Source organism: Pollachius pollachius, assembly GCF_949987615.1.
Source record: "Pollachius pollachius genome assembly, chromosome: 15".
Classification (NCBI taxonomy): Eukaryota; Metazoa; Chordata; class Actinopteri; order Gadiformes; family Gadidae; genus Pollachius; species Pollachius pollachius.
The window spans coordinates 9,400,524-9,427,816 of record NC_136948.1 but is presented as its reverse complement, the minus strand read 5'-3'; the positions used below and the strand labels follow the sequence as shown (position 1 = coordinate 9,427,816).

Genomic DNA, 27,293 nt, shown 5'->3' with positions numbered 1-27,293 from the left:
AATATGCCTTTTGTTGACGTCAGTGGGTGCGCAATGCGACCGGCGCGTCGTGACGCATATATATAATCCCCGGCATAATACCGCCGAATTTAAAAAAGGGTTATCTATTTATGTTTTTACCTTCATGAGAACGATTCGATGCTTCGCAAGAGCGTCGAAGCGGTTTATTCTGGCATGAACTAGAAAACGGTTAACCGCGCTTGTCGACGCGCGCTAGAAATACACCTGGAACATGAGCCAGGCGTTGATGAAGAGGAGGAAGATCATGATCATAAACACGACCCCGATCTGCGAATCCATCGCCATGTCTAAAAACTATAAACGGAACAATAGCGTATGCCTACTGTAAAATCCTAGGTGTTGTTTAACGCTCGTTTCCACGTATCTTCCCAAGTCCGGCTCCGACTAGGCCTGCTCATCCTATTGGCTCGATCAGGTAAACGCGCGTCGGCCAGCCGCGCTCAGGCAGTGATCGAGATGATGAGAAAGTAGACCTACTAGCGGAGTACGGAAAAAAAAACACGCTATCATCATCGGGTGGAGGAAGAAAATAATACATGTACTGTAAGGAACACAGGAGGAAACGCTAGAGGAAGGGGATTAATGCCACAACCTGAACTGCAGGCCGATTTAAGCAGGTTTAAGAGATTAACACGCAAACCTCCAGCGGACACATAAATAAATAAACAAACACACAGACACAAGCAAATCAGTTTTATATTTTTTTTATTTGAAAACAAAATAATTTACATAAGTGGAATTGAATAGATTGGTCCTTTCAACGACAGAACGCAAAACAAAAACGAACATGAACGAGATGGAGAATTTAGCAGGGCTTTCTGACGAGACACGAACCATCAGGAGGGATTGATTTAGTATTGTTGATACTAATTCAATCTAATACTTGTCTAGGCGTTGCGTATAAAAGTGCAGTGTGTGTTAAAGGTAGGGTCCCCAGCCCAGATACATCTGACAGAGCAGTTTGTCATCGGTGGCTTCCTGTATGAGGTAGTGTACGTGGCCTTCTATGGACAGCGGGAGGCCCAGCACTTTATTCCTGCTCTTTATTACCCCCTGCAGGCGCTGCTCAATATCACAAACATGGGTCTTGGCCTGGGGCAGACGAAGAGGAGGAGGATGTTAATTACATCGATTATGTAATTATTATTATTATTTTTTTTAATTAATTAATTAAATTAATTAAAAATATTAATTATAATTATTCGTTTTCATCCAATTTCTTACGGAAAACATTCTTGGGAAGAAAGGACAAAATCACACTGATACATTTATGTCGACATATGGTTGTGTGTGTGTGTGTGTGTGTGTGTGTGTGTGTGTGTGTGTGTGTGTGTGTGTGTGTGTGTGTGTGTGTGTGTGTGTGTGTGTGTGTGTGTGTGTGTGTGAAAAGCTAGAGCCGAGACACACAAATAGACACACGTCCATACCTTTTCATTGACTATTTCCCCGGTCTCGCTGGCCTGGGTCCTCACCAGACCCTTGGCTGGTTTGCTCCACTCCACCAGAGGGTCATGGAGAAAGGTCTTCAAAACACTGCGAAAAAACCCAGGAATTAATACTCATGTATAGATCACACTGTCACCATAACCACAATATTAATCAATACCTATTCAAAGATTAGACTGTGACCAACATATTACTCATAACCAAGTAGTAGATTACAATGTTACCACCATATGATTTCGTCAATAAGTAGGTGTGTGCGCACTGTGCATGCATGTGAGCTGTGTGAACATAAGTATGGATTTTGCATGGTTGTATTTATGGGTGTTGCATGCATGTGTGCCTGTGTGCTTGTCCCTGTGTGCGTGTCTGCAAATATCTGTGTCTACATGTATGCGTATTTGTGCTTTTTGCATGCATGTGTGTCTTTACGAGTGTATTATTAGTGCATGTGTGTATTTGTGCATTCCTACGAGTGTATTCCTTGTGTGCATCGTGATGCATGTATCTCATCAGCGGTTCCCACTGGTCCATCTTGAGCCTGAACATGTTAAATGCTCAGTGCGTGCGTGTGTGTGAGTGTGCGCTCCATTGTATGCCTGTGTATTGTGATTATAATGTGTTTTGAGGCATGCGTCCCGTGTGGGCCACATCGCTATGTGTGTACCTCATCAGCGGCTCCCTCTGGTCCCTCATGAGCCTGAGCGTGACCTCGCAGGCCTGCCTGAAGAGGCCCTCGGGGCCCATGGGGCCCATGGCGTGCACCATGTTGTGGGTCAGCCGGAAGGGGACCACCTCCGGCACGTCAAACGTCTCCCCCTGGTGGAGGCCAGGGGGGGAGGAAAAAAATATTAATACAGATCTAATAATTATTTTAGTTGACCTCATTTTATCCTTTCTACTTATTGCAACGTGGGTCAGAGGCAAACGCAATTTTCATTCCTCTATTTGTCTTGCACATATTTCGGGAATGACAATAAAGCTGACTTTGACTTTGTAAAAAAGAAAGCTGGAGAAAAAGGGAAAGAGGAAAGCAGAATTTGAGGCCAAGCATGAGGAAAACTTTTATATATTTTTGAATGCCACCAAACGTCCCGTGCGCTCTCACACACACACACACACACACACACACACACACACACACACACACACACACACACACACACACACACACACACACACACACACACACACCTTGTTGAAGAGGCAGTTGAAGTCTACGTGCAGGCACTCCCCAGTGAGGGAGTCGAACAGGATGTTCTCTCCGTGGCGGTCCCCCAGACCCAGGATGTAGCCCACCATGGACATCAGCGCCGTGGAGCGGCAATACGCCGAGCGGCTGCTGTACCTGGACACAGACAGACAGACACAGACACACACACAATCAAACAGCCATACCTACATCCAAATGGATACGTTCCATGTAACCAGACAGAACGTGAGTTAACCTGTGTAACCAGCTGTAAGTGTTAACCAGACCGGGTCATACCATGATGTGGGGTCGGGGAAGGTGCGGAGGAACCACTCGTGGAAGACGGGGGGGTGTCGGGGCAACAGCACCTCCTTATGGATCCTCAGCTTCTCCTCGAAAGGTGCAGTCTTGGGCAGTATCAGCTTCCTCAGATCCTTACCTGAGAGATACACACCTGCCAGACACACACGGCCACACACACACATACACGTGATTATTACCAAATATTCATAAATTATCGAACCAATATATCTGTGACCTCATATTCATAAGAGCATGTATGTGTGTGTGTACCTCTCTCCTTGTACGGCTGCGTGAGGGTGTGTGTGTGTGTGTACCTCTCTCCTTGTACGGCTGCGTGAGGGTGTGTGTGTGTGTACCTCTCTCCTTGTACAGCTTGGTGAGGATGTGTCTCAGGCCGGCCGTGTGGTTGACCCACTCGATGATGCCACACTCCTCGTTCAGCGGGATCACGGCGTACGTACAGATGCGAAGCTCCCTGCGCCGCGACTCTGCGTCTTTACGGAGGCACTATGCACGCACGCACATTAATGTACACATGTACACACACACACACACACACACACACACACACACACACACACAGGTACAGACACACGAACATACAGATTAAGACACAAACGAACATATGCACGGACATACAGATTAAGACACAAACAAACGATGAATGATAAATGACCACAACCACACACGCACACAAACCTAGACAAAACTTTTCGATATGCATTTTATTTAATACTCATAAGTGTTCATGTAAGTATTCATCCATGCGTACACACACACACACACACACACACCTTGTTGATGAGGCAGTTGAACTCCATGAGGCGACAGTCCTTCCTGAGGTCGTCTTTAGGTTTACACATCATGGTGTAGCTGCGACCGTCTGAGCCCTTCAGACCGATCTTCTTAGGCTTCTGCAGGGATGCCAGGATCTCGATCTACACACACACACACACACACACACACACACACACACACACACACACGTACACAAGTAAGGCAAAAGGCCATTTCACCTCACCATAAAAAATGCTATAATCATAACAAAGCAATATAATATCAATTTAATGTTATGCAGTATAATGTGCACTGGTTAACCAGTGAAGTCATTGCGAGCGAGAGAGAGTTTGCCCGAGCAAATGGAGGAGTGTCTGTCAGATCACATGGGCGAGTGTTTGCCCCAGTAAGTTTCCTCACAGAGTCCTCAAAGCCAGCGAGGTAGGCCCAGTGTCCGGGGAAGGCGTCATGCTGCATGTTGGCCCCGCCAGTAGAGGGCAGTGTGGGGATGAGCACGGCCTGCAGCGGGATCAGGATCTGGCTGAAGGTGGGCTCCTCCACCAGCCGCTTCAGCTGCTTGAAGTGCACTCCCATGCTGAGGGTGGCGCTGTTGCCGTCCACCTGCCAAAGACCACAGCCAGGCGTCAAGGGCTCTGCTCTGCATTACACAGAGACTCCCACTTATACCACCACTTATATCTCTAGATATAGACAACAATACATAGGACAGGCATTAAGATTCAAGTCTCAGATAAACTATGAGTACAATGATTGAGAAGTAAATTCGAAACATATTCGATTGTGAGAAAATTCAAGCCTAACCCTGCTTTCAATTGGCCCTTTTTTGGCCAGAGTTTTCACCTCACAATGCAACATAATGGAAAGGTATGCAAACCGCTTCCATCCAATCAGAGCAGTGCAGAGTAGCACCGACGCGTGGCTTTCTGAAGCCGGCGGCGTACCGGCTTGTTGCAGAGCTCCAGCAGCTTGTCCGTCAGCCGGTTGACGTCGCCGATGAACTTAGCCAGAGACTCTTTGAGGTTGACGGCTGTCTTCAAGATCTCGTCACAGCGGTTCATCCGCGTGGGGTAGGAGGACTACAGGCGAGGAGACACCAAAAAAAAAAAACAGCAGTGCATCAACGCAAGGCGTCTCATAGAAGTGTGTAGAGAGCCTTCATCGATCCAGACCATGCACTGGACCAGAGTGCATTCATTAAAAAATAAAATCTAATGTAGAGGGTACATTTTTGTGGGTATTTTCTAAATCTTGCCCTCTTCTGCTGTATTCCGCGATCTCCCTTTACAGCTCTGAAACCTAAGCCACAGCAGCTTTGAATGAAAAATATGACGGGCATACTTTAACACCCCCATCCACCCCAGGTCCCCACACACACCCCCTACCTTGGACACGGCGGTCATAAGCCACATGGCCTGCTGGGGGTAGGCCAGCAGCACCTTGGCCACGATGGTGTTGAGCACGCCGAACACCTCGCTGCTGGAGTGGCAGACCCTGGAGATGAGCTGGCTGAAGGCCGTCAGGAACTGGTAGGGCGCCAGGTTGGCGCAGTTCTCGCTGACCGCCGCGTTGATCTTGGCCAGCTCCTGGCGCATCTGTCGGTCCACCCGGCCGGCTGCGGGGCACAGTGGCGGGACAGAGGTGAGCGATCGAGACCGGCTCTAAGTGGAGCCCGGTGGTTATGATCATGAGCAGAGCTAACTAGCGTTATGATGAACATACCAGCACCAGGTTGTCATCAATAACTGTACTAGGATATCGTTTAGAACAAGAACACAGACAAGACTAGGGTAAGGTCAATAAAGAAGGGACAAACAAATGGACATGGATGCGACACACATCAAAGCAAGACACCACTTTGAATACCGTTTAAGGATTGCAAATGCAAAGATTATTTCTCAAAGGACACGACATACGATGCAAAGATCATTTCTCAAAGGTCACGACAGTGTACCCCATCACCCACCTTTCTCAACCTCGTAGACCTTGGCTCCGAAGTCCAACCATAAGGACAGCATGCGAGGCATAGCCTGGTAAATGTACTGGTTCCCAAACTGCAGCGCTCTGTTGAAGGAACCCAAACGGTCAGCTGATCACGTCGACAGGCGGGGGGAGGAACCATTTAGCAACTAGACACCATGGAGATCCACTTCAGAAGCATGCTATGGTGACATATGAACTGTGATCTAGAGGGTTGTCTCGTAACATTAAAGTACCAACAGGGATTAGCATCGCTACGTCATTCACTTTCCGACATTCGCAACTTCCTTTCCGAAGAATGCGACCTACCATCTAAAGCATGCAGCCTGTATACAATTCCCGAAGTAGGCAATCTACTTTTCGAAGCATGTGACTTAACATCGAAAGCATGGGACTTATGGCGCGTTTCCACCAGAGGGTGCGGGTTGGTTCAGTTCGCAAAGGTGCGGCACAGATCGCGTTTCCACTGCCAAAAGTGGGCGCGAACCGGACTGAGCCGTATTGAGCCAACCTCGTCTCGCAGTACTCCTCTGTTGGGGTACTGAGACGCCTTAAAGGGTGCCGGCAAGTTCGAGCTACACACGCCGTCCGTTGATTGGTCGACAGAATCGCACTTCCGTGCGTCAGGGGGATAATAACAAACATTATCCGCGAGGTATTTCTGGACGACGGCGAAAGCTTTGTTTGTTGAAGGAAATGTCGCGCAAAAGATTAAGTCAAGAAATATGCAACGTACTTTCCGAAGTAGGTGACGATGTATCGGATGAGGTTCCCTTGCTTCTCCAGCTTGTTGTCGGTCACCATGGGCATGACCTTGTCATAGTACTTAGCCAGATAGAAGTTACCGTCCTCCCACTCAGGCAGAAGGGTGGTCACATCCTGCAACATACGCACGTATACAAAGTCAAATACAGGCAAGAGCCAGTTTTGGTACACAAAGTATTAAATATTATACCTTATATTTCATTGTTTTATATCTACCAACTATGATCCATCATAGATAATAGTATGTATGGAATTAGAGGTAGTAAATGAGAGTAATGATCAATTATGGTAAATTTGGTGAAAACAACTAATGTACAATGTATAATAAAAGGAGAATACCTTATATTCTTTCTTTTCATATAGTCTTGGAAATTGAATACATGGTAATATTTGCACTTTCAATGTAACTTTTTAAATATCCCGTTCCCGCCTGATGTATTATTATTGGAACTCTCTACTCGTCTACAAGAGCTAAGGAACCCGAGTGGCTGAGTCGGCACCTTGTAGGCCTTCATGATGGCGTTGGACTCAAAGTTGGCCGTCTCCTCCATGAAGCGGCCGATCAGCAGCATGGCCTTGCCCTTGGTCTGCAGCAGGCGGGGGGCAGTCAGCGGCTGGTCGTCAGGGAAACACTGGGCCACACCCTTCTGCAGCACAATCAGGGCCTGGTGCACGTCTCCCTGGGGACAGAAAACGGGAAGATGACATTTGTAGCGTTCATGTATTTATAGTGTGACTGCAATTAATACTTAATACTTGGAAAATATATTCAAGCATATTCAACATTTATGAAAGAAAGGGATAAATATGAATTATAGTATAGCTAATTTGTCACATATAGCGTAAATAAACTTTACTCTAACCTAGGTTTTCTCTGCGGGGCGCTGAGACAAAAGTCATTAAAAGGGCCCCTATTTCATCACCAGGTTTGAGTGTGATTAGCCGTAACAAGCCATTTTAAAATCTGTCTGTGGGAGTGTCCACCCAAATGAATGATGGATAGATAGGAATACCAGTGGTATTGGCTGGTAGACTGTTCCGCCAGCCTAGTCAAGTGTTATTGTAGTTCAGTTTTGGAAAAATATATATACTGGTTCCATTTCGCAAATCCAGTTGTGGTTAGCAATTGTAATGACTTATATTATAATGCGTTTGGTGTGTAAAATGAATGTGTGGGGTGTGTGTGTGTGTTTATGTACCTTACACCAGAGCCACTTGGCCTTCTCAGTCAGCAGTTCGGCCTGGTGTGTCTTCTCCCCGTTGAGCAGAGCATTGAAGGCCGTCTGGTGGTGTCCAGCCTTCCTGGCCACCCGGGCACTCTGCAGCCAGCACTCCCCCACCATCTCCTCACACATGGGCCTGCACATACAAATACAGACCCAGGCTTGATTTGCGGCCTCATTGTGGTACAGGAAGAAGGTAACTCAAAGTTAATAGCACAAGCCTGGGCTCTAGGTCGTACCCAGATCCCAGGCTGAGAAGTGCCCGACGCAGTGCTAGGATTGGCTCCTTGGCTCTGAAGGAATTCTGGGTCATCTCAAGTCGGTCCGACCAATGGGGTGGCAACTGGCAGAGGCTGGGGGTGGAGTCTTGTCTCTGCTTTTGAAGCTCCGTGAAAGTGTGCTCCAGTTCACTGAGCATATGAAGCCTGGTCACGCACGCACAAAAGCACACACAAACAAACACACACAAAAGTGTGAAAAAATGCATTGATGCATTGAACCGAAAGCCTTAGCCTTGAGAATTATACATTTCTAGTACGACTTGGGCATGACTAGTAATGGGAAAACATTGTATCAAGATTAATAATTCATGATAGCTATGGAGGCGGAATATCTGGACGCCCTTTTGGAGACACCAACAGCACACTTCAGTTAACTGGAGGGACCATGATCAAGAGAGGTCCCTGGAGGTTGTATCAACCCCTTTACTTCCAGTGGCTGGGGAGGTGTCGACCCACCTGACGATGTACTCGTAGCCTCGCTGGTAGGTGCCACACTCGTAGCTGGCAGCGGACAGCGGCACCACCTGCTCCTTCCTCACCACCTTCAGCTTCTCATAGAAAGCTGCCGAGTCCTGCTGCTTGGCAGCGAGCAGCATCTGGCCCAGACGCACGCCCCACGTGTTGGACGAGCTGTCTGCACCTACACACACACGCACACAAACAGGAAAACACACAGGCACACAAACAGGAAAACACACAGGCACACAAACAGGAAAACACACAGGCACACAAACAGGAAAACACACAGGCACACAAATAGGAAAACACACAGGCACACAAACAGGAAAACACGCAGGCACACAAACAGGAAAACACACAGGCACACAAACAGGAAAACACACAGGCACACAAATAGGAAAACACACAGGCACACAAACAGGAAAACACACAGGTACACAAACAGGAAAACACACAGGCACACAAACGCAGGCAAATGCACACAGACAAACGCACACACACATACAAACACACGCAGGATCACACACACAAACACACACACACAGGATCACATGCACAAAGACATACAGGCACCACACACAGACACACACACACACACACAAACACACAAACACTTTAAGATCCATAATTCAATGTGCACAGTAACCCCAGCCTTAATGCTGTTAGATTGTAACTGTTTGAGTGTGGTCTTAGGCGGCACAAAAGCACAACCTTAACAATTATTTTCCAGCGAGCATATGGGGAAGTGACTTGTGCCGTATTGGATCTTATTAATTAGTTCACATAATTAGACCTTCCTCTCACCTGAGCTCAGGTAGTCCTGCAGCAGGTCCCACTTACTGAGCCTCCAGGCCGCCTCTACTCTGTACGAGTTGAGCTCCAGCTTCCACTGGGGTCTGCACACACACAAACACACACACACACACACACACACACACACACACACACACTTCATTCCACATAACTGTATTTAAACTGAAGTATTATGCAATTAATATTTAGCAAACAATTCTACAATACAAGTTCTGCATGTATGCCTTGTTTGTGATGTGTGTATGGGTGCATGTATGTACATAAGGAAGCCCTACCTATTGGTCAGTACGCCGTTGAGTTGTGTGATCACACTGGACAGCTGGCCAAGCCCCAACATGGAGGTCATCATGCCGTGGTAGTGACCGATCTGCACCAGCAGGGGGAAGCAGTGAGCAAGGCTTCAGAAAACACACTTCATGTGTATGTGTGGTAATGCCTTTGCCTGTAATGTACTGATCTTACTGCATTTTGCAAGCCAACAATTTTTTTGAATTGTTTACGGACGTAATTTGAAAGAGCCATGTATGTGAAAGGACTGTGATGAGATATATTGATGTGTGTTTGTGTGTGTGTGTGTGTGTGCCTACCTGTTCGGGCTCCAGCTCTATGGCGCGGTCGTAGCAGGCGGACGCGTCGCGCAGCAGCCCGATGCTCTCGTGCTCCAGGATCTGTTCCCGTAGCGACGGCTCCTCCCGCCGCAAGGCGTTGACGCCTCGAACGCCGTCCGGCTCGTGCATCGCGGCGTACAGCGTCTGCAGCGGCAGCCAATCACAAGAGAGATGTTCAAGAGGAGAAACAAGATGGAAGTCATTTCCCTGAGCCCCACTTTTAAAGTGGAAAAATAAGTAATAATAAGTGCTTTTAATTTACATTGAAAGATTGTGTTGTGCTCCTCAATTGCATAACAACAGTTTTCCTTTGTTTCTGGAGGTTTTCACACCATTGGTCTGTTCACAGTTTTGCGTCTTTGAGTGTTGAGGGCAGGCATGCACTAATGTGAAAGTGTTTCACAGGTTTCTATCTGTACGTTCATGTCATGCTATATATAATGATATATTTTATCATTAAATGTTTTATAGAAATTACTGAACAGCTGGATACATATTTGTACATTATTTTCAATTTTAACAGTTTCAATTTGAACATTTTGTGTTCTCAGTTACAAAGGGTATTTTGGAGAGAAATGCTGAATAAATGCATTATGTTTTCTAACTCAAAAACAATCGTTTGAAAAATCCTGATTTCAATATTAACCTAAAATAATTATGATTCTGATTCTTTTCCATAACGGAGCAGCCCCAGTACCGGGCTCTCTCGGGGCCGTGTCTGACCTGCAGGAAGGTGAGGTGGTCCTGCACACTCTCCTTGCTCTCCAGGATGTGCGTCTCAAAGTGCATGAGGGCGCGCGTGTAGGCCTTGGAGCGCAGGGAGGCCCGCGCCAGGACGTCCTGCGGGATGCCCTTCAGGAAGGCCACCACGCGCTGGTACTCCCCACTCTCTGGGGGGGGGGGAAACACGGAAGGATGTTGGAGGTAAAGACTTTTAAATGATTGCCGGTCGAGGATTGGCCTAAAAGTGGAGCCCAATTGCAACGCCCTGGTTGCTGCTCTTGTTTATAGCGTTGAAGCTCCCTGCAATCTTTCACCAAGCCACTGTGTACGTTGCTGTGTTTCTGTTCCTCAGCCCAGGTATGACTTAAAGGTGAGTAGCTAATGCCCCAGCATATTGTCCCTGGTAGACGGCTTTCGCCCACTGGCAAGTTCGACCTCATCATGCTATGATTATTGTGATTGTATTTTGAGATATGAGGTTTTATTTTGATCGTTAACAATAAATTGATAACAATAGAGTAAAAGTACAGTATTTTTAATACTATAAATACCTTTATTTGTTGTACGTTTTGGGGGAAATTCCCATCCGCCCTTCATTGTCTTACCTCTATTTTGTTTAAGGGAACCAGGTTTGAGAACCTTTTATACACTTATTTTTTCTTGTTGGATGTTTAAAATAAAGGGCGGAACTGCTTGCCATGGCCATGGTCATAGTTCACCGTTGTGCTTGGGCTTAGAGGACAGGATGTGACGTCATAGTTCACCGTTGTGCTTGGGGTTAGAGGACAGGAAGTGACGTCATCGCTTACCGCTGTCCTTGGCCTTGGAGGACAGGATGTGGCGGCTCCACTGTGTGAGGTGCGCCAGCATGCTGAACACCGTCTGCGTGCTGAGCTGTGATAGGCTGGAGGCGTTCTCCTGCACGCGCACACAGCCCCGCCCCTCACACTCGGTCAGCACGGCCAGCAGCTCGTCCGTCACCTGGTGGACAGGGGAGGGCGAGAGAGAGAGAGAGAGAGAGAGAGAGAGAGAGAGAGAGAGAGAGAGAGAGAGAGAGAGAGAGAGAGAGAGAGAGAGAGAGAGAGAGAGAGAGAGAGAGAGAGAGAGAGATAATGAAGAAGGGGGAGACAGGTAGGGAGAGAGGGCGGCAGGGATGGAGAAAGGGAGGCAGACAGGTAAGAGAGAGTACTTGAACTGAGTGATCCCAATTCATATTGCACTAATTTAATAATTTAATGATTCAGAATATTATGCGTGGTTCTAGTATGCTTAAATGTGTATACGACCATATCTGTGTGTGTGTGTATGTGTGTGTGTGTGCGCGTGCATGTATGTGTGTGTGTGTGTGTGTGCATGCCCGTGCGTACCTCCTGCTGCTCTGCGGGCGTGCAGCCTAGCAGCACGTGCAGCAGTATGTGGGGCAGCAGGTAGATGGTGACCTTGTAGTCGTGTTTGATGATGAAGCTGCAGCAGGTGAACACCTTGCTCGCCAGCTCGTGCCTCACCTGGATGACGACAACAGCAACAAGGACATTGACAATCTGAAACGGGTTCTGGGTTCCATCTCTGATAGCCGCAGCCCATGTGAGTAAATACATCTCGAGTATGATACAATATGATGGCTAGATATCTAATGGTGTCCTATCGATGTGCTTCTTCATGGTACATTAAATTGTGATACTTTATAATATATATTGATATTCTATACTGTATATAATTATGATATGTCCTGGCATTATACAAATGTTAAGTTGTGTTTAAGTTATTGGGTTCAGGTTGGGAGCCGTGATTCCACTCACCTTACTGATGAGGTAACCGGCCCAGGTGGCTGACCAATCAGAGAACTTGTTACCTCGGCTACTTAGATACACCGGCTTCTTCATCTTGGACCAGTTCACCACCTTCTGGCTGCTCTTATACCTGCAGGACAAAAAGGGATATAAGACAAAAAAATAAAATATATATATATTAAATAAAAAATAACTAATGTGTGTGTGCGTGTATGTTTCAGAGTGTGTGTGTGTGCGTGTGTGTGTGTGTCAGTGTGTGTATATGTGTGTGGGCGTGTGTGTTTCAGAGTGTGTGTGTGTTTCAGAGTGTGTGTGTGTCAGAGTCTGTGTGTGTGTGTGTGTGTGTGTGTGTGTGTCAGAGTGTGTGCGTGTGTCAGTGTGTGTATATGCGTGTGGGCGTGTCACCTGCTGTTGAGATGGGGCTCCAGGATCTCCTGCACCTGTTCAGGGAATCTCCTCCAGAGCCGACGGCCCGGGGAGTCTGTCCGGCCCTCACAGCACTTGAACTCAGACAGAAGCTCCTGTGGCGCACACACACACACACACACACACACACACACACACACACACACACACACACACACACACACACACACACACACACACACACACACACAGTTGGAAACATTGCACACCCTGGAGGTGAACTTCCTCATACATTTTCATGTACGAGTATGTAGAGCAAGAGTGTGCGTCTGTGTATAGGTGAGCATCTTCTTGACTCATCTTATTATGCGTTATTAATAATTGACGCATTAATAATAATTTAGTGGGATTTGCATTGGCAGCGAATGTGTGTGTGTACCTGTGTACGTGTGTGAGTGTCTGTGCATACATGTGTGCCTTTGTGCTTGTGTGCGTACATGTGTGTGTGCCTGCTTGCGTGTGTGTGTGTGCCTGCTTGCGTGTGTGTGTGTGTGTGTGTGTGTGTGTGTGTGTGTGTGTGTGTGTGTGTGTGTGTGTGTGTGTGTGTGTGTGTGTGTGTGTGTGTGTGTGTGTGTGTGTGTGTGTGTGTGTGTGTGTGTGTGTGTGTGTGTGTGTGTGTGTGTGTGAGCATGTACCTGCATGCCGTAGGCAGCAGAGTCCTGTGCCCTCACGTCGTCGGCGTACGCCAGGAACGTTCTGGTCAGTTCCGTCAGGAGCTCGTACGCAAAGTTTGGATCGTCGACTCCACTCTGCCCATCAGGAAAAAAACAACAACAAACACAGTTACACAACACTAACACGACAACACAAAGCCGTGGCTTACAAGCAAAACAACCTTCCACTTAAATCTGGGATTACACATCCCTGTATGTCCATTTGGATTCCACAACGCATCTGCTTCAGCAATAACCTTCTTCAATTTCTCCTTTTCACCCCAACCAATGGCCTCTCTGATCATTCATCACCATCCATCCGCCAAAGGACCACACGTTGTCTTCATACCACGAAGGGGTTACGGTCTCCATGGGGGGGTGGTCCTTAAGTCCAACCAATGGCCTCTCTGATCATTGATCACCATCCATCCATCCATCCATCCATCCATCCATCCATCCATCTAAAGGACCACACGTTGTCGTCGTACCACGAAGGGGTTGCGGTCTCCATGGGTGTGGCTGTGGGACAGGTCCAGCCGCCCGGGGTCCACGGCCCCCAGCTCCCCCAGGCACTCCCCACACAGCAGCCTGGCCTCGGGGGAGGAGTCCTGGCAGCCCTTCAGCAGAACCCCCACCAGGCTGGAGATGACCGGCTCCACCGCCTCGCTGGCACACACCTGGCGCAGCAGCCACTCCTGGAGGCAGACAGGGGAGGGAGTCCTGGCATGTGGGGGTCACCCCGCATGTCGCATTGATTCACCGAGCCCCGTTTGCCCCACATTGGTTCACCTAGCGATTGTTAATGCACTCGGCACTTGTTTCAATCGACAGCTTTGCTGTACCGACAGTGTTTCTCTTTCTTCTGACAAATGTACTTATTGGCGCTTTGGATACAATTTACATTGAGGGCTAAATGCCCTAAAAGGATGAATGTAAATGTAAATATTGCCCCATCTGGCGTTACCTGAAGCTCCTTGTTCAGCATGTTGCAGTGCATTATCGATGGTTTCACAGGTCACCGGTCATATTCCCCTTGCATGTGGCATTATCTCGCGTGTTTAATTGTTGACAACTTTTGCATTTGATGTAAAAATGCAATAGTAAAAATAATATCAGACGGAAAATGTGACCTCCCATAGTAGATAAAAGAGAAAGCACAACCTACGGGCCGCTCTGTGGAGTGGGCCCCAGTGTGGTACCTGTTTGCTGTGCATCATGTCCCTGAGGCTGGTCAGCGCGTGGATACGCACGTCCACGTTCTCGTGTTGGACGGCCCGCATGGAGAGCTGCAGGGCTGCGGCCAGGTCGCTGCTGCTAGACGTCAGCTGGACCACACACCATCATTCAGGAGTTATTATGAATATATTAAGAGATGCAAAGCAAATGGCATGGTTAGAAAGCGACATGGAAACCCTGAGCATAGAATCAAATAAACAGGGACTCAGGTCAGCAGATATAAAAAGATAGGCCTTCAACGTAGATTTTTTATGGCTTAATCTTATTCGTCAGACCCATTGTCTATTCATAAATTATATTTTTCTGGCCTCAATGACGCCTTATTTGTTGGATTGTTGGCTTGTTTAAATTCTTAAAAATATTTGATTGGCTTACCAGGGTTCCTAAATGGAAGAGGCTCTTTGCCTCCGCAAAATTACCACCATAATAACAGATCGCAGATTCATTCTGTGCTCTGTCTGCCGGTATGTCTGACCTTCTTGTAGTCCTGCAGGACCGTGTGGATGTCTTTCAGCTCTGGGTGGTCCGGCAGGAAGTAGATCTCGTGCAGGTAATCTTGGACCTCTTCCCTGCGAGACGACATCACATATGAGACCGAGACAGAGACCGAGAGAGACAGAGACAAAGAGACCGAGAGAGACAGAGACAAAGAGGCCGAGAGAGACAGAGACAGAGGCAGAGAGAGACAGAGACAGAGGCCGAGAGAGACAGAGACAAAGAGACCGAGAGAGACAGAGACAAAGAGGCCGAGAGAGACAGAGACAAAGAGGCAGAGAGAGACAGAGACAGAGACCGAGAGAGACAGAGACAAAGAGGCAGAGAGAGACAGAGACAAAGAGGCCGAGAGAGACAGAGACAGAGGCAGAGAGAGACAGAGACAGAGGCAGAGAGAGACAGAGACAGAGACCGAGAGAGACAGAGACAGAGGCCGAGAGAGACAGAGACAGAGACCGAGAGAGACAGAGACAGAGGCCGAGAGAGACAGAGACAAAGAGACCGAGAGAGACAGAGACAGAGACCGAGAGAGACAGAGACAGAGGCCGAGAGAGACAGAGACAGAGGCCGAGAGAGACAGAGACAGAGAGCGAGAGAGACAGAGACATAGACAGAGAGCGAGAGCGAGAGCTTCAATATAATTATAGCTCTGTGAACTAGGAATGTTAACAGATCCATTGGAACTGAACAATGGAATGAAATTTGAAGTAGAGACTTTTGAATAGGTCGCCTTTCGAGGATCGTCCTAGAAGCAGACACCGTAGGGCTGTCTGCCCAAGAGAGAGATGCTAGTTCAGTGCCTGGGAGCAGTGACGGCATAATGAGGCCACACCCACTTTGTCGTTTCTCCACCAGGACAAACCAGAGCAACCACAAGAACCCCCCCCGCTATTAAGCTCATAATTGGAACATATATGAAGAGAGAGAGAGGGAGTGTTCCACCTGTTGTCCAGGATGAGGAAGCGTATGATGGCGGTGGTCTCGAGGGGCTGCAGCGGGATGAGAGGGAGGAGCGCCACGATCACATGACTCAGCAAGGGTCCCAGGTGAGTAGGCTCCACACTCTTCACAAAGCACTCCCACGTCCTGTCCATAGAGGAAGTAACACGTGTTGAGCGATGGCGTCAGTGCCAGATTGTGATACGGGCCTGCTCCCGGACTCCCCTGACGGGAACCGGCCCGCATCAAGAGACTCTTTGTGTTTATTTAGTATTAACTACTATCACCTGTGGCACCCATTGCAGTCCTGCCCATGAGGGGCCTTACATTCATAACTCGTGTTTCATTATTCAGATATTTCTAGTGTACGTATTGTACTGGCTGAAGCAAACATAATGTAGGTTTAGGAATTAAGAACAAAAATGTAAGTAAAAATGTGGTCACAGAAAAAGTTGAGGCATGGAATGTAAAGTAGGGAACACTTGTGGACACTGTGTGACAGTGACATAACGTGTGTGTTTGTGTGTGCGTGTGCGTGTGTACTGACTGACATTAGCATAACCGTGTGTGTGTGTGAATACTGAATGACATTAGCATAACCGTGTGCGTGTTGGTGTGTGAATACTGACTGACATTAGCATAACCGTGTGTGTGTGGGTGTGTGAATGAATACTGAATGACATTAGCATAACCGTGTGTGTGTGGGTGTGTGAATGAATACTGAATGACATTAGCATAACCGTGTGTGTGTGGGTGTGTGAATGAATACTGAATTACATTAGCATAACCGTGTGTGTGTGTGTGTGTGTCTGTGTGTGTGTGTGTGTGTGTGAATACTGACTGGCAGCAGAGGAGGGGGAAGTCGTCCCGGTACCGCAGGCCGGTGCGGAGGGTGGTCATCATCTTCACCCTCACAGAGCTTATGTGTCGGGAGCCAATGAGACGCATGAGGGCCATCACACTGGTCAGGGCCTGGCTCACAGAGACCAATCACAGACAATGTTAGATAGATCAATAGCATATAGACCAATCAGAGCTGGAAGAAGCTCTGATTAGGAAGAAGAATCTCAGCCACTCAGGTAGAATAATAGCATAAAGATTAATCACAACCGCTGATAAGTCTTTAGACTACTTAAATACACTGTCATATAGAACACATTCATAAAACCAACGACAGCCTCTGTTATGCTATGGACAATGGCCACTAGCATATAAACCAATCACAGCCAGTGTTATATAACACACTCACAGCAGATACCTTGGTTCAGGAATAGACCTGCATCTGAATCTAAGACATGAACCTAGTACACACAATCTGCTTGCATGTTCGAATCTGTCCCTGGACTACGAGCAAGTTAAGAGCTGAATGATCAGAGTGTTGTGATGGTAATCAGAATGTTACTCTAATAATAAGAGTCCAGGATGGACCAGGATGGACCCACCAGCTTCTTGCGGTCCTTCTCCCCAGCGCTGGAGCTCAGCAGCTGCATGTTGAAGAAGGCCAGGATCCCCAAGAGCTTGGGCTGCAGGTAGTCAGCCTGGGGAGAGAGAGAGCAATATTATGCCCTGAGAGTGAGTGAGAGAGTGAGAGAGTGAGTGAGTGAGTGAGTGAGTAAGTGAGTGAGTGAGTGAGTGAGTGAGTGAGTGAGTGAGTGAGTGAGTGAGTGAGTGAGTGAGTACGGACCATGCGTTCTGGGGAGGTGTCCCTTGGGCCTTGGTACGGGTCGGCGTTGGATGCGAAGGAAGCAAGGATCGCCAGACCATTGAAAACCTACATGGGTACAAGCATGTAAATATATTAACATCAGTATATGCATGTGTGTGTGTGTGTGTGTGTGTGTGTGTGTGTGTGTGTGTGTGTGTGTGTGTGTGTGTGTGTGTGTGTGTGTGTGTGTGTGTGTGTGTGTGTGTGTGTGTGTGTGTGTGTATACATGCCTGATACAGGCAATCTCCTGTGGAAGGCTACATGTGTCAAAGTGCAACTTTGCTGACCTGATTCTCTGTACATTGTCCTGTAACAGGTGTGTCAAATTCATTAATCCAGTGAAGCCATTTTAGCGACTTATGGAGAGATTTTCTTTTGTTTTGAGCCATCTGATCGCCCTTAATAGAGATCACCGACCAACCTATTCAGAACGAACAACGGCCGATAACGACCGCTGTTTCCGATCGATAAGCACCCTTACCAAAAAATGAGACCAAAGTTGTGTGACCTATAAGGTGACTCAGATGTTGGTGAGCAGACCTGTTGGTAATGCTCCCCCAGGCGTAGCAGCAGCTCGTTGTGGAGTCCCTGGAAATCCTGTCTCAGCAGGGAGCCCAGCTCGATCTCCGTCTCGCTCTGGGAACGCCAGGAACAAAAAGACCCACATCAATGGATTTCAGGAATGTGACGTGCCTAATGCCATTCATTCCTTTCCCGACTTGCGTTTGTTGTCGCCATGTGCCCGTGGTTGCGGTGGACAAATTAATGGGATCCAAGCGGTGTATCCTAAATCAATGTGACTTCTACTCAGAATGCGTCATGACGTCACTGCCTATTCTACATTGGCCTTATTCACCCAGCGGCAAAGGTGGCAGATACTGCAATCAGTTTCCCCAGCCAGCTACCGTTTGATCGCTGCTAGGTGAATAAGGCCTCAAGAGACTCTCTTGAAATGTTTGGTGCAAAGCACAATCATTATTTCACTGTTCAGTCATTCAGCAAGTCGGCTTAATAGCTAGCTATTCCTTTGTGACCTTCATCTATATTAACTTCACATATTTTAAATTGACATTTACATTTTTCGGATGGATTAACAGATTTTCAAATCTAAATTGCCCTTTTAAAAAGGACCAAAATGTATTTAATGTAAATGTTATGTAATCGTTCCTACAGGTTATATATTTGTGGTAACCATCCACTGCTGTGTGGAATATATTTGTGTACTGGTAGATAGTGTATGTATGTGTGTACCTGCAGATAGTGGAAGGCCTTCTCCAACTCCCCCTTTGTGCAGGAGCACACCAGGTGGCTGAAGATGTACTTGAAGTTGTTGATGAGGATCTCCCTCCGGTTGGCCTTCAACTCATTGGCTAGCGTGCGGATGAGGGCGGAGCCAGTGGCGCTGGCCTTGGCCGCCAGGTAGGGAAGGAGGACCTGGAGTGTACGCTGCAGGAGGGACAAAACAACAAACAGACTCAAACATAAAGTCAATGATTCGTAGAACACAGTTGCAAATAGGTTTGACTCCCAGCCAAAAGTGCACACATATCCCAAATACAGCACAAACGTGCAGTCTCTTAAACCTGAATAACACGGAAACTATGTTGTTATCAGTAACCACAATGTTCCAGCGTTGCAATGGCGTTTCCTCACCATTGCATTTGCAATGGCGTTTCCTCACCATTGCAACACATACTAATACATAGACTGGTTACGCTGGCTACTATCGATTCGCTTTTGTGAGCGTCAACGTGTGCTCGTGGGACAACGCGGGCGCTCAAAACCATACAGTGAGGAAGCGGTGGAGGTCGGGGAAGTCGAAGGCATGCGCGATCTGCGCCAGGATGTCCAGGGCCAGCTCCCTCTGATTGGCCGACTCGCTGCTCTGGTCCGGCGTGCTGCGCAGAGCAGAGGCATGGCGGGAGTGCAGAGACTCCACCAGGAACTACAGGGGAGAGGGCAGGGGAGGCAGAGTGAGCACCGCTGGTTACGGCAGGAAGTGATGGACCCTCGGCGTCCTGTTTTCAACCAGGTTACCGTCCCTGGGTTTAACTTGAAATCAAATTGAGCGGGTGATTCTGAACACATTCAACTGTCTTGTTATGAATTATGTTGCACAGTGTAACTTGCACTGTAAGTAATCCGGGCAAAAATTAACTAACACCTGATGACCTGACGGCCTGACCTTGCCGTTGTCAGAACAAAATACACTGAAATGATAGCACTTAGATCATATTAGTAGGCTATTGTGCTTGGCTACTAGTAGCCCCTATTTTCTGTCAAATTGAACGCCGATGATGACGACACGAACGGACGTCCACTTTGTCGTATTTTGAGGAAACTGATTCTTTTTGGCAGAGGCAGTTGGTCATTTAGGGCCTCCGTTGATTGAACCGGACCAGGCCTAGCCCCCCTGTCCTACCTGGCAGATGGGGTTCTTGTACTGGCTGAAGAGGGTCTGTAGCCGGAGGCCCTTGGCCGAGGCCAGGGCTCGGATCTGGGTGTAGGCCGCTACGGACACGCTGGAGGATTTGGAGAGAAGGCAGTGGAGCAGCCGCAGCAGAGAGAAGGACACCAGGCTACCACTTGCGGCCCTGGTGGGGAGAGAGAGGAGATGGGGCCAGAGAGAAGAAGGAGCCATGAATACATTCAATAGATGGATGGGTGAATGACTGAATTAACGAATGGATGGATGGATGGAACAATAAATCAACCACAACACCACATAACTATCACTGGGAGTCATATTATTTACAAAACTTACGCACACTTATTTTCTACAATTCGAGCTTAGTGGCGGAGCATGACATCGACACAGAAAGGGTAAGAGATGTGAAAGGTGACATATTATACCACCAGGTGTGAGTGGGATTAGCCGTCACAAGCAGCACACATCTAGATCCAGCACACATCCAGATGGACACGCCCACTTGTGTTGTCAGAAGAGGCAGATTTAATCACATCTGGTGGTATAATATGTCACCTTTAAAGGAGGATCTTGTAGGGAGAACAGCGAGAGGGGATTGTGACCGTTTCTATGACTACAGCTCAGAGTTCTCCGTACCTCCCGATCTCCCCGGTGGTCAGAATGAGCGTGTTTCGCAGAGCGTCATCTTTGTTCTGCTTGGCGGTGACGTACGCCCCGTTCAGACGGGCCACCAGCAGCTGAGGAGGAAGGTAGAACGCACTTCGTGGTCATCATCAATATCAAAATGTCCCAATGATTAAACAAACAGGAGAAGTCTGAATACATGGAGGAGAAACACTCAATGTGGTGTGACGGCACAAATATGATTTGTATTTTTTTTCCCAAATATATATTTTATTCCGCTGTGACACACGTCTGGTATTAAGTATCTATAATAAAGCATCTTATCTTATATCAGAAACACACCTCACTGACGATGCCGTATTGAGGGCTGGGGTCAGGCTCTGCCAGCAGGAAGCGCACCGATTGGCCGAAGCACGTTCTGACTACTGGGTCTGGATCCTCAATGAGACCAATCAGAGCCGATAGAATTGCCTGAGAGTCGCTGTCTCCGCCCACTAGATTCACGTGCAAGCTGAGGTGGGGCAAGGCTTCCACGAAGGCTAAAAAAATGTAATTAAAATTAAAGAGAGAGGCAGAGAGAGTTTATTTTAAATATTTACCTAAGCACATATTCCAATTCACCAGTTACTGTACCAAACCACACAGCAACCCTTTCTGCCGTCTAATGATCATAAAACATTAAACGGCTAGTGTTAAGGTAGCTTTAAAAAAGTGGTATATTTTCAATGCAAAATGATTTATGAATTAACAGGGATATAGTGTTAGTATCACAGCCTGAAACACATGTATTTCAATAAATCAATCAAAAGCTGTACTAGCAAGACGGTAACTATGGTAACAGGGAGATGCATACACATACCTTGCTTAACACCACTAGGAGACTGGCCTCCCAGCAGAGCCAGGTACGGCCTTATCACGGATGCTGGCAGGGACGCCTCTGTCTTCCCGGCATGCTCTGATGCAAGGCCCAACCGGGAGCAGAGGATCCTGGGAAGAGGGGCTTGCGGGGACACCGCACGAATGGCGGCAAGCTTGGAGCAGCGTGATTGGATGCAGGTCAGCTGACCCAGCGTGCGGGCCAGCTCCTCCCTGACCTGCTCCGAGCTGTCCTCCAGTTTGGACCTGACGTTGCACGGGGAAACATATGGAATAAATGGCATAGAAATAATGTAAACAATACGTTTCAAAGTCAAAAGCCCAATTCAGCTTTATTGTAAATTCCGAAATATGTACAATATAAATAGAGGAATCAAAATTGAGTTTGTCTCTGACCAAAGGTGCAGTGAGTAGAAAAGGATAATATTAGATAAAATGAAATAAAATAATTAATAATTACAACAAACTAAATTTAATAAATAAATGTTAACATTTCGTAAGAACTGTACAGTTTAAACTTTAGTATCAATGATGGTACAAACTTTAGAATCAACGCGGCAGTCTAAACTTTAGTATACGAGCGTGAGTGAGATAGAGAGAGAGAGATGGACTAGTGTGTGTGTGTGTGTGTGTGTGTGTGTGTGTGTGTGTGTGTGTGTGTGTGTGTGTGTGTGTGTGTGTGTCTGTGCTTACGGTAGTGCAGTGCTGAGCAGCTGATGGTGTGTGGGGCCGAGGTGGTGCAGCAGGAGGGGGAAGGCTCGTACTGCCGCAGCCCTCACCGCCTGGTCGGGGCTCTTCAAGGCCTCCAGGAACACACACATGCGCCACTTCTCACACACACCCCGACGCAGCAGCGCGAGCAGAGACAAACACTCTGCCTTAGAGTCTGGACGGACACACACACACACACACACACACACGTTAAGTAGGATATAGTATATTTGATACCACAAAGTTCCATTTAAAGCTAAAGCTAAAATGCTAACATAGCTGACCCATGTAGGTGGGGGCCAGGGAGACTCACCGCAGCAGCGCCCCAGGGACTGAGCCAGGGCCGGCTGGCTGGAGGGGAACCCGCAGGCCCTGTAGGCAGGCAGGGCCTCGAGCTCCGACACCCAGGGGTAGGACAACAGGCAGCACACCCGTCTGTGCAGGCCCTCGTCCCCCTCCGCTTGGTTGTTTGCTGATCACATAGAAGAGCACATCACATTAGGAAACAGTAGGGAATAGAAAGGGTTCTGGTCGTTTTCACTCCACATTATGCACGATTCACCTTCAAATCTTTATTTGCTTTCCATTAGCAGTAGCATTAGCATTAGCATTAGCATTAGCATTAGCATTGGGTAGCATTGGGTAGCATTTTTAAGGATTTCCAGCGACTTTGATTACATAATTTTGACAAGGACAAGAAAGACATGTTGATACACATTTCAGAGTTGTGTTGGTTTGTGTGTTTCTTACATGTCAGGTAGAGGATGGAGTCCAGAACCGTGAGGGTGCTTTGGAAAGCTGACTGAATGTGGGATTGGCTGGAGTTACTCTTAGCCCTGCCCTCTAGCAGTGATTTGCAGCTCTTCAGAGCCCTGCCCAGAGTCTCCACGGTCACCCAGAGCAGTGGGGAAGGACTGGAGGAGGGAACGGTTTAGTTTAAGCATTAGAAAATAAAGAGCTTTCTGATGTCTTTTAGCGCTCTTTAAAAAGGTTACAAACAAATAAAAACAAAGAACAAAAATACTGAAAAATAAAGAAAGTAAGACAGAAAAGTAGAAAGAAAAAAGAGAAAGAAATGGTAAATGGACTGCATTCATACAGCGCTTTTTTTGCCTTACAATATTGCCTCGCATTCACCCATTCATGCACACATTCACACACCAGTGGCGGTGTCAGCCATGCAAGGCGCCAGCCAGCTCGTCAGGAGCAGTTAGAGTTAGGTGTCTTGCTCGGGGACACCTCGGCACCCAGCTATAGATATAGAGGTAGGCTTTGGCTCCGTGCGTGTGTTTGCGTGCGTGTTCTGACCTGGTGGGAGTGGTGCAGAGGGCCACCAGGTGCAGGAGGAGGGCCAGTCCGTCCAGTGCGTAGTCAGTGTCCCCGGGCTCAGGGTCAGAGTTCAGGGAGGTCAGCAGATGCTCCATGCGACTGCTCGTCTCTGCCCACACCACGCTCCGTACACGCATGTCCACCTCCCTGGGAGCGCACGTGTAGACGTGCGCACACACACACAAACACACACAAACACACACACAGGCACAACATGACATTCTTTCCCTAATATTAGGCCCTCATCAGTACAGTCAATCACACGGTAATGACACGTGGCAGAGGTTAGATCGCTATTCACTTTTAGCCAAAACACGTTACAGTTAATTCAGATGCATGTCATAAAGGAGCTGGTAGAAGGCTAGGCATCTTGCAGAAGGATGCATTAAGAACGAACGATTATGAAAAGATGCAGTTGTTTTTGGCTGGGAGAAGCTTGTGCCTTCACTCCACTCTACCATGAAGAATATTTCTCCCATTCATGTTTTAGCTCAACAATAAAGAGATGCGTTGAATGGTGGGACTCACGTTGCGCAGCTTCCTGTGCTCTTGCTGGCGGAGGGGTTGATGGGTAAACGCGGCCTCTTGGCAGCCACCTCCCCGTCGCCTTCCAGCTCCCGGGTCACCATGGCAACCTCAGCTTCCAGAGCGGTTTGGAGGAAGCCCTCAGCGCACTGCGAGGAAGAAAAAACATCAACAGAACGTACGGGATCCATGACGACAGGCCAGACCAATGGAAACACAGAGACAGACAGCCAGACAGACAGGCAGGCGAACCGACCGTACCTCAGCTTGTCTCTCTGTCCCCACAGTGCAGACCAGCTTCCTGCACACCTCCGTCACACTCTGCCTCCGAATCAGTGCGGCGCCCTCGTAACCGGGGGCGACCGAGAGCAGGAAGCCGAAGACAACGCACAGGGACTGGCTGACCTCCGACCCCAACTGCAGGCCGGCCACCGCCAGGGCGCAGACGCAGTCCAGCAGCTGGGCCAGGTGGACAGGCTCCAGCGTAGGGGCCCGCTGCCACGACCCGCCGAGGGGCTGAAAAACGGCCCGGGTCAGACACAGAAGCTCCCCGCCGTAGGCCCGCGGGCCCACCCCCCCAGGGTCCGGGTGGAAGTGCGTCTCCAGCAGCTGGAGGTAGGCGCCGAACAACTCGTGGCCCTGCCTCTCCTGGACGCCGGCCAGCTCCACCAGGCGCTGCAGCATCGCCATGGCGATGGGCCGGAGCCGGGCGCCGGCGCCGCCGTGGGCCAGCACGAAGCACGCCGTCTCCCAGGTGACCGCCAGGGCCCGCTGGGAGACCACACCCCTCAGGGCGTCGGTCATGACGCCCATCACCACGGCGACCAGCGACTCCAGCGCGGCCTGGGAGGGCAGGACGAGCGCGGGGCAGGGGGCGAGGTGGGCAGGTACGAGCACGCCGGGAACGCGGAAGCGCTGCAGCGTGACGGGCCAGTGGGCGCCGTCCTGGAGGACGTCGCACAGGTCCTGGCACAGGCCCAGCAGCTCGTCCGTCACGCGGCCGAAGAGGACGGGCGCCCGGACGCGCAGCGTGTGCAGCAGGGAGCAGAGCACGTCCGAGACCGGCGGGTGGATCACGTCGCAGTCCGGCGCCGCAGCCACCCGCAGCATCCTGCACACCACCCAGCGACTGAACTCTGAAAGTGGGGGAGTGACACACAGACAGGTCTAAGCAAAAAGAGGAGGGGCTGGTGTGTGGTTGTAAGAATGTGTTGGTGTACAGACGTTTTCGGTGGGTCCCGGGCCAAGAGTACCTCTAAAGGTTGGTCACTGGCAACAGAAAACATTTCTGATAACTCCTTATTTAGGAGGCACCTATCAAAAGCAGCACAGTGTCTTAAGATCCATGTAAATTAACCCTTACAGGTCCAGGGTGTACAATTGAGTTGCAACAAGCAGGGAGTTGCAGATTACAACCAACTGAACCCTAATTCTATTCAGCTAGATGCCACTTAAGTCTACCACTGGACCTTATGTCTTAAAATCCATCACCCTAACCTACGGTTCACTACTGTAGTAGTGAACCTTTCATACACAGATCGTGAACAGGTTGTACGCGTCTCTGCTAGGGCATTGCTCTCACCCATGCAGCTCTGCGTGGTGTCTGCATACTCAGCTCCACGGCAGGCCGGGTTGGCGAACATCAGGGAGGAGGATTTAATAATGTGTTGCACGAAGTCCAGCAGCATCACGCAGGCAGGCTCGGAGGTAGACTTCTTGTTCAGCCCCAGAGCCACTGAGAAAAAAAGCATCATCACAAGTTAAGAGTTGTAACACAAGTAAAGATTAATAAATGTTTATAAAAAGTATTTTTAAGTTGCATTGCATCAAATCTATAGAAGAAACCTAGCCTGACACCATACCACTAGTTTACTGGATCACGTTGCATTTAGTAAAACCTTTAGGAAAGTACAACTTGAACAGAACCAAATACAGAAAGTGCCGACTTACCAACATCCACGTCTGTCAATATCCTATCAATGAACTGGCACAAGATCTGTCGGGGTTTCTGCACTGCACTATTGTACTCCGATGGGCTGGCACTGGTAGAAGATTAGGGGAGGATGATGTACTCTTTAGTGTTTAAACAACCTAATTGACAAAATTGGGTTTTATTGTTTGTTTATTTGCTTGAAAGAGTATCAAAGCTAAAGCTGGTCCTGTCAGAAGTGTAAGGTGTGTTCATAGCCTAGCTTAGCCAACATGGGCATGAGTTACCTGGCGAGCTCTTGAAGAGCCGGTATCATCGCGGACATCTCCAGTCCTTCCATTTTCTTTTTATCTCTGGACCGTTTTTACTATTGTTTAACCAAAGTTTTTTATAACAGATAAAAAAACAGCTCTCATATCTTCTTAAATTGATGAGACGCTTATTTTGCCTTTTGAAACTTTCGCTCCAATATGAGCTGTCTGTTTTGCTACGGCACGTAGCAAGGCTCATACTTCACATAACAAGCCAAACAGCGACACTCTGTGGACATACCAAGGCTTTCATTTGATTTAAAGGACCAGCAGTGTGGAGAATTTAGAAGTCTTTAGCGGTGAGGTTGCAGATTGCAACACCTGAATACGCATATGCATGCAATTTTAGTAGACCGTCTTCTGAACTGAACTGTAGTTTTTCGACAGTAGACTCATGCCATAACATCTGCCGTATCCTAGTGTAATCGCATTTCTGTCTTTTTAAGCTCCACTGTTGTCCTTACGGATTCTCCCTCACATCTTTCCTTGAACTTGTGATGTTTTCCATCAAAGTCAAGGTTAAGTGGTAAGGAAAGGATATTTGAGGTATTGGAGCCATGTTGATCATTCGTTGCTGTAGACGATTGATATCAATATATAAATGAGTGGGAAATGTATTTACCTTTGTACTTCCTCATCTGTTGCAATTCCAGTAAACAAATTGCAGATATCAGTGTAGTAGGTCTACAACAGTTATTTACAACATATG

At 48.2% G+C, this 27,293-nt stretch overlaps 1 protein-coding gene across 1 annotated transcript; it reads right to left on the bottom strand.

Annotated features, from left to right (window-relative positions):
- Positions 1-770: 770 nt before the first annotated feature.
- On the bottom strand, positions 771-26,722 carry atr (ATR checkpoint kinase). The gene is made up of 48 exons (XM_079753052.1): positions 26,561-26,722; positions 26,294-26,385; positions 25,926-26,078; positions 24,605-25,479; positions 24,347-24,492; positions 23,798-23,965; positions 23,240-23,403; positions 22,803-22,961; positions 22,472-22,664; positions 21,762-22,024; positions 21,245-21,441; positions 20,915-21,015; positions 20,273-20,444; positions 19,640-19,795; positions 19,102-19,296; positions 18,391-18,486; positions 17,830-17,916; positions 17,588-17,683; positions 16,987-17,117; positions 16,149-16,292; positions 15,187-15,280; positions 14,675-14,800; positions 13,964-14,170; positions 13,458-13,571; positions 12,802-12,917; positions 12,406-12,526; positions 11,974-12,111; positions 11,416-11,587; positions 10,607-10,773; positions 9,863-10,027; positions 9,551-9,642; positions 9,267-9,358; positions 8,460-8,643; positions 7,962-8,147; positions 7,699-7,858; positions 7,000-7,179; positions 6,471-6,613; positions 5,721-5,818; positions 5,140-5,369; positions 4,699-4,833; positions 4,157-4,357; positions 3,754-3,897; positions 3,316-3,466; positions 2,954-3,110; positions 2,659-2,812; positions 2,132-2,283; positions 1,449-1,554; positions 771-1,113 (listed from the first exon to the last, which is right to left on the bottom strand). Exons 1-48 carry the CDS (start codon positions 26,611-26,613, stop codon positions 940-942), a joined length of 7,800 nt encoding a protein of 2,599 aa, XP_079609178.1. The 5' UTR covers positions 26,614-26,722; the 3' UTR covers positions 771-939.
- Positions 26,723-27,293: the final 571 nt, after the last annotated feature.

Excerpts from the sequence above, each read along its gene's own strand:
- atr (XM_079753052.1), bottom strand. The coding sequence starts at position 26,613 with ATGGAAGGACTGGAGATGTCCGCGATGATACCGGCTCTTCAAGAGCTC. Across the intron at positions 23,966-24,346 it reads AGCACAGGAAGCTGCGCAAC|GGAGGTGGACATGCGTGTAC; the intron begins GTGAGTCCCACC and ends GTGCGCTCCCAG. Across the intron at positions 7,180-7,698 it reads CCAAGTGGCTCTGGTGTAAG|GGAGACGTGCACCAGGCCCT; the intron begins GTACATAAACAC and ends TTCTGTCCCCAG.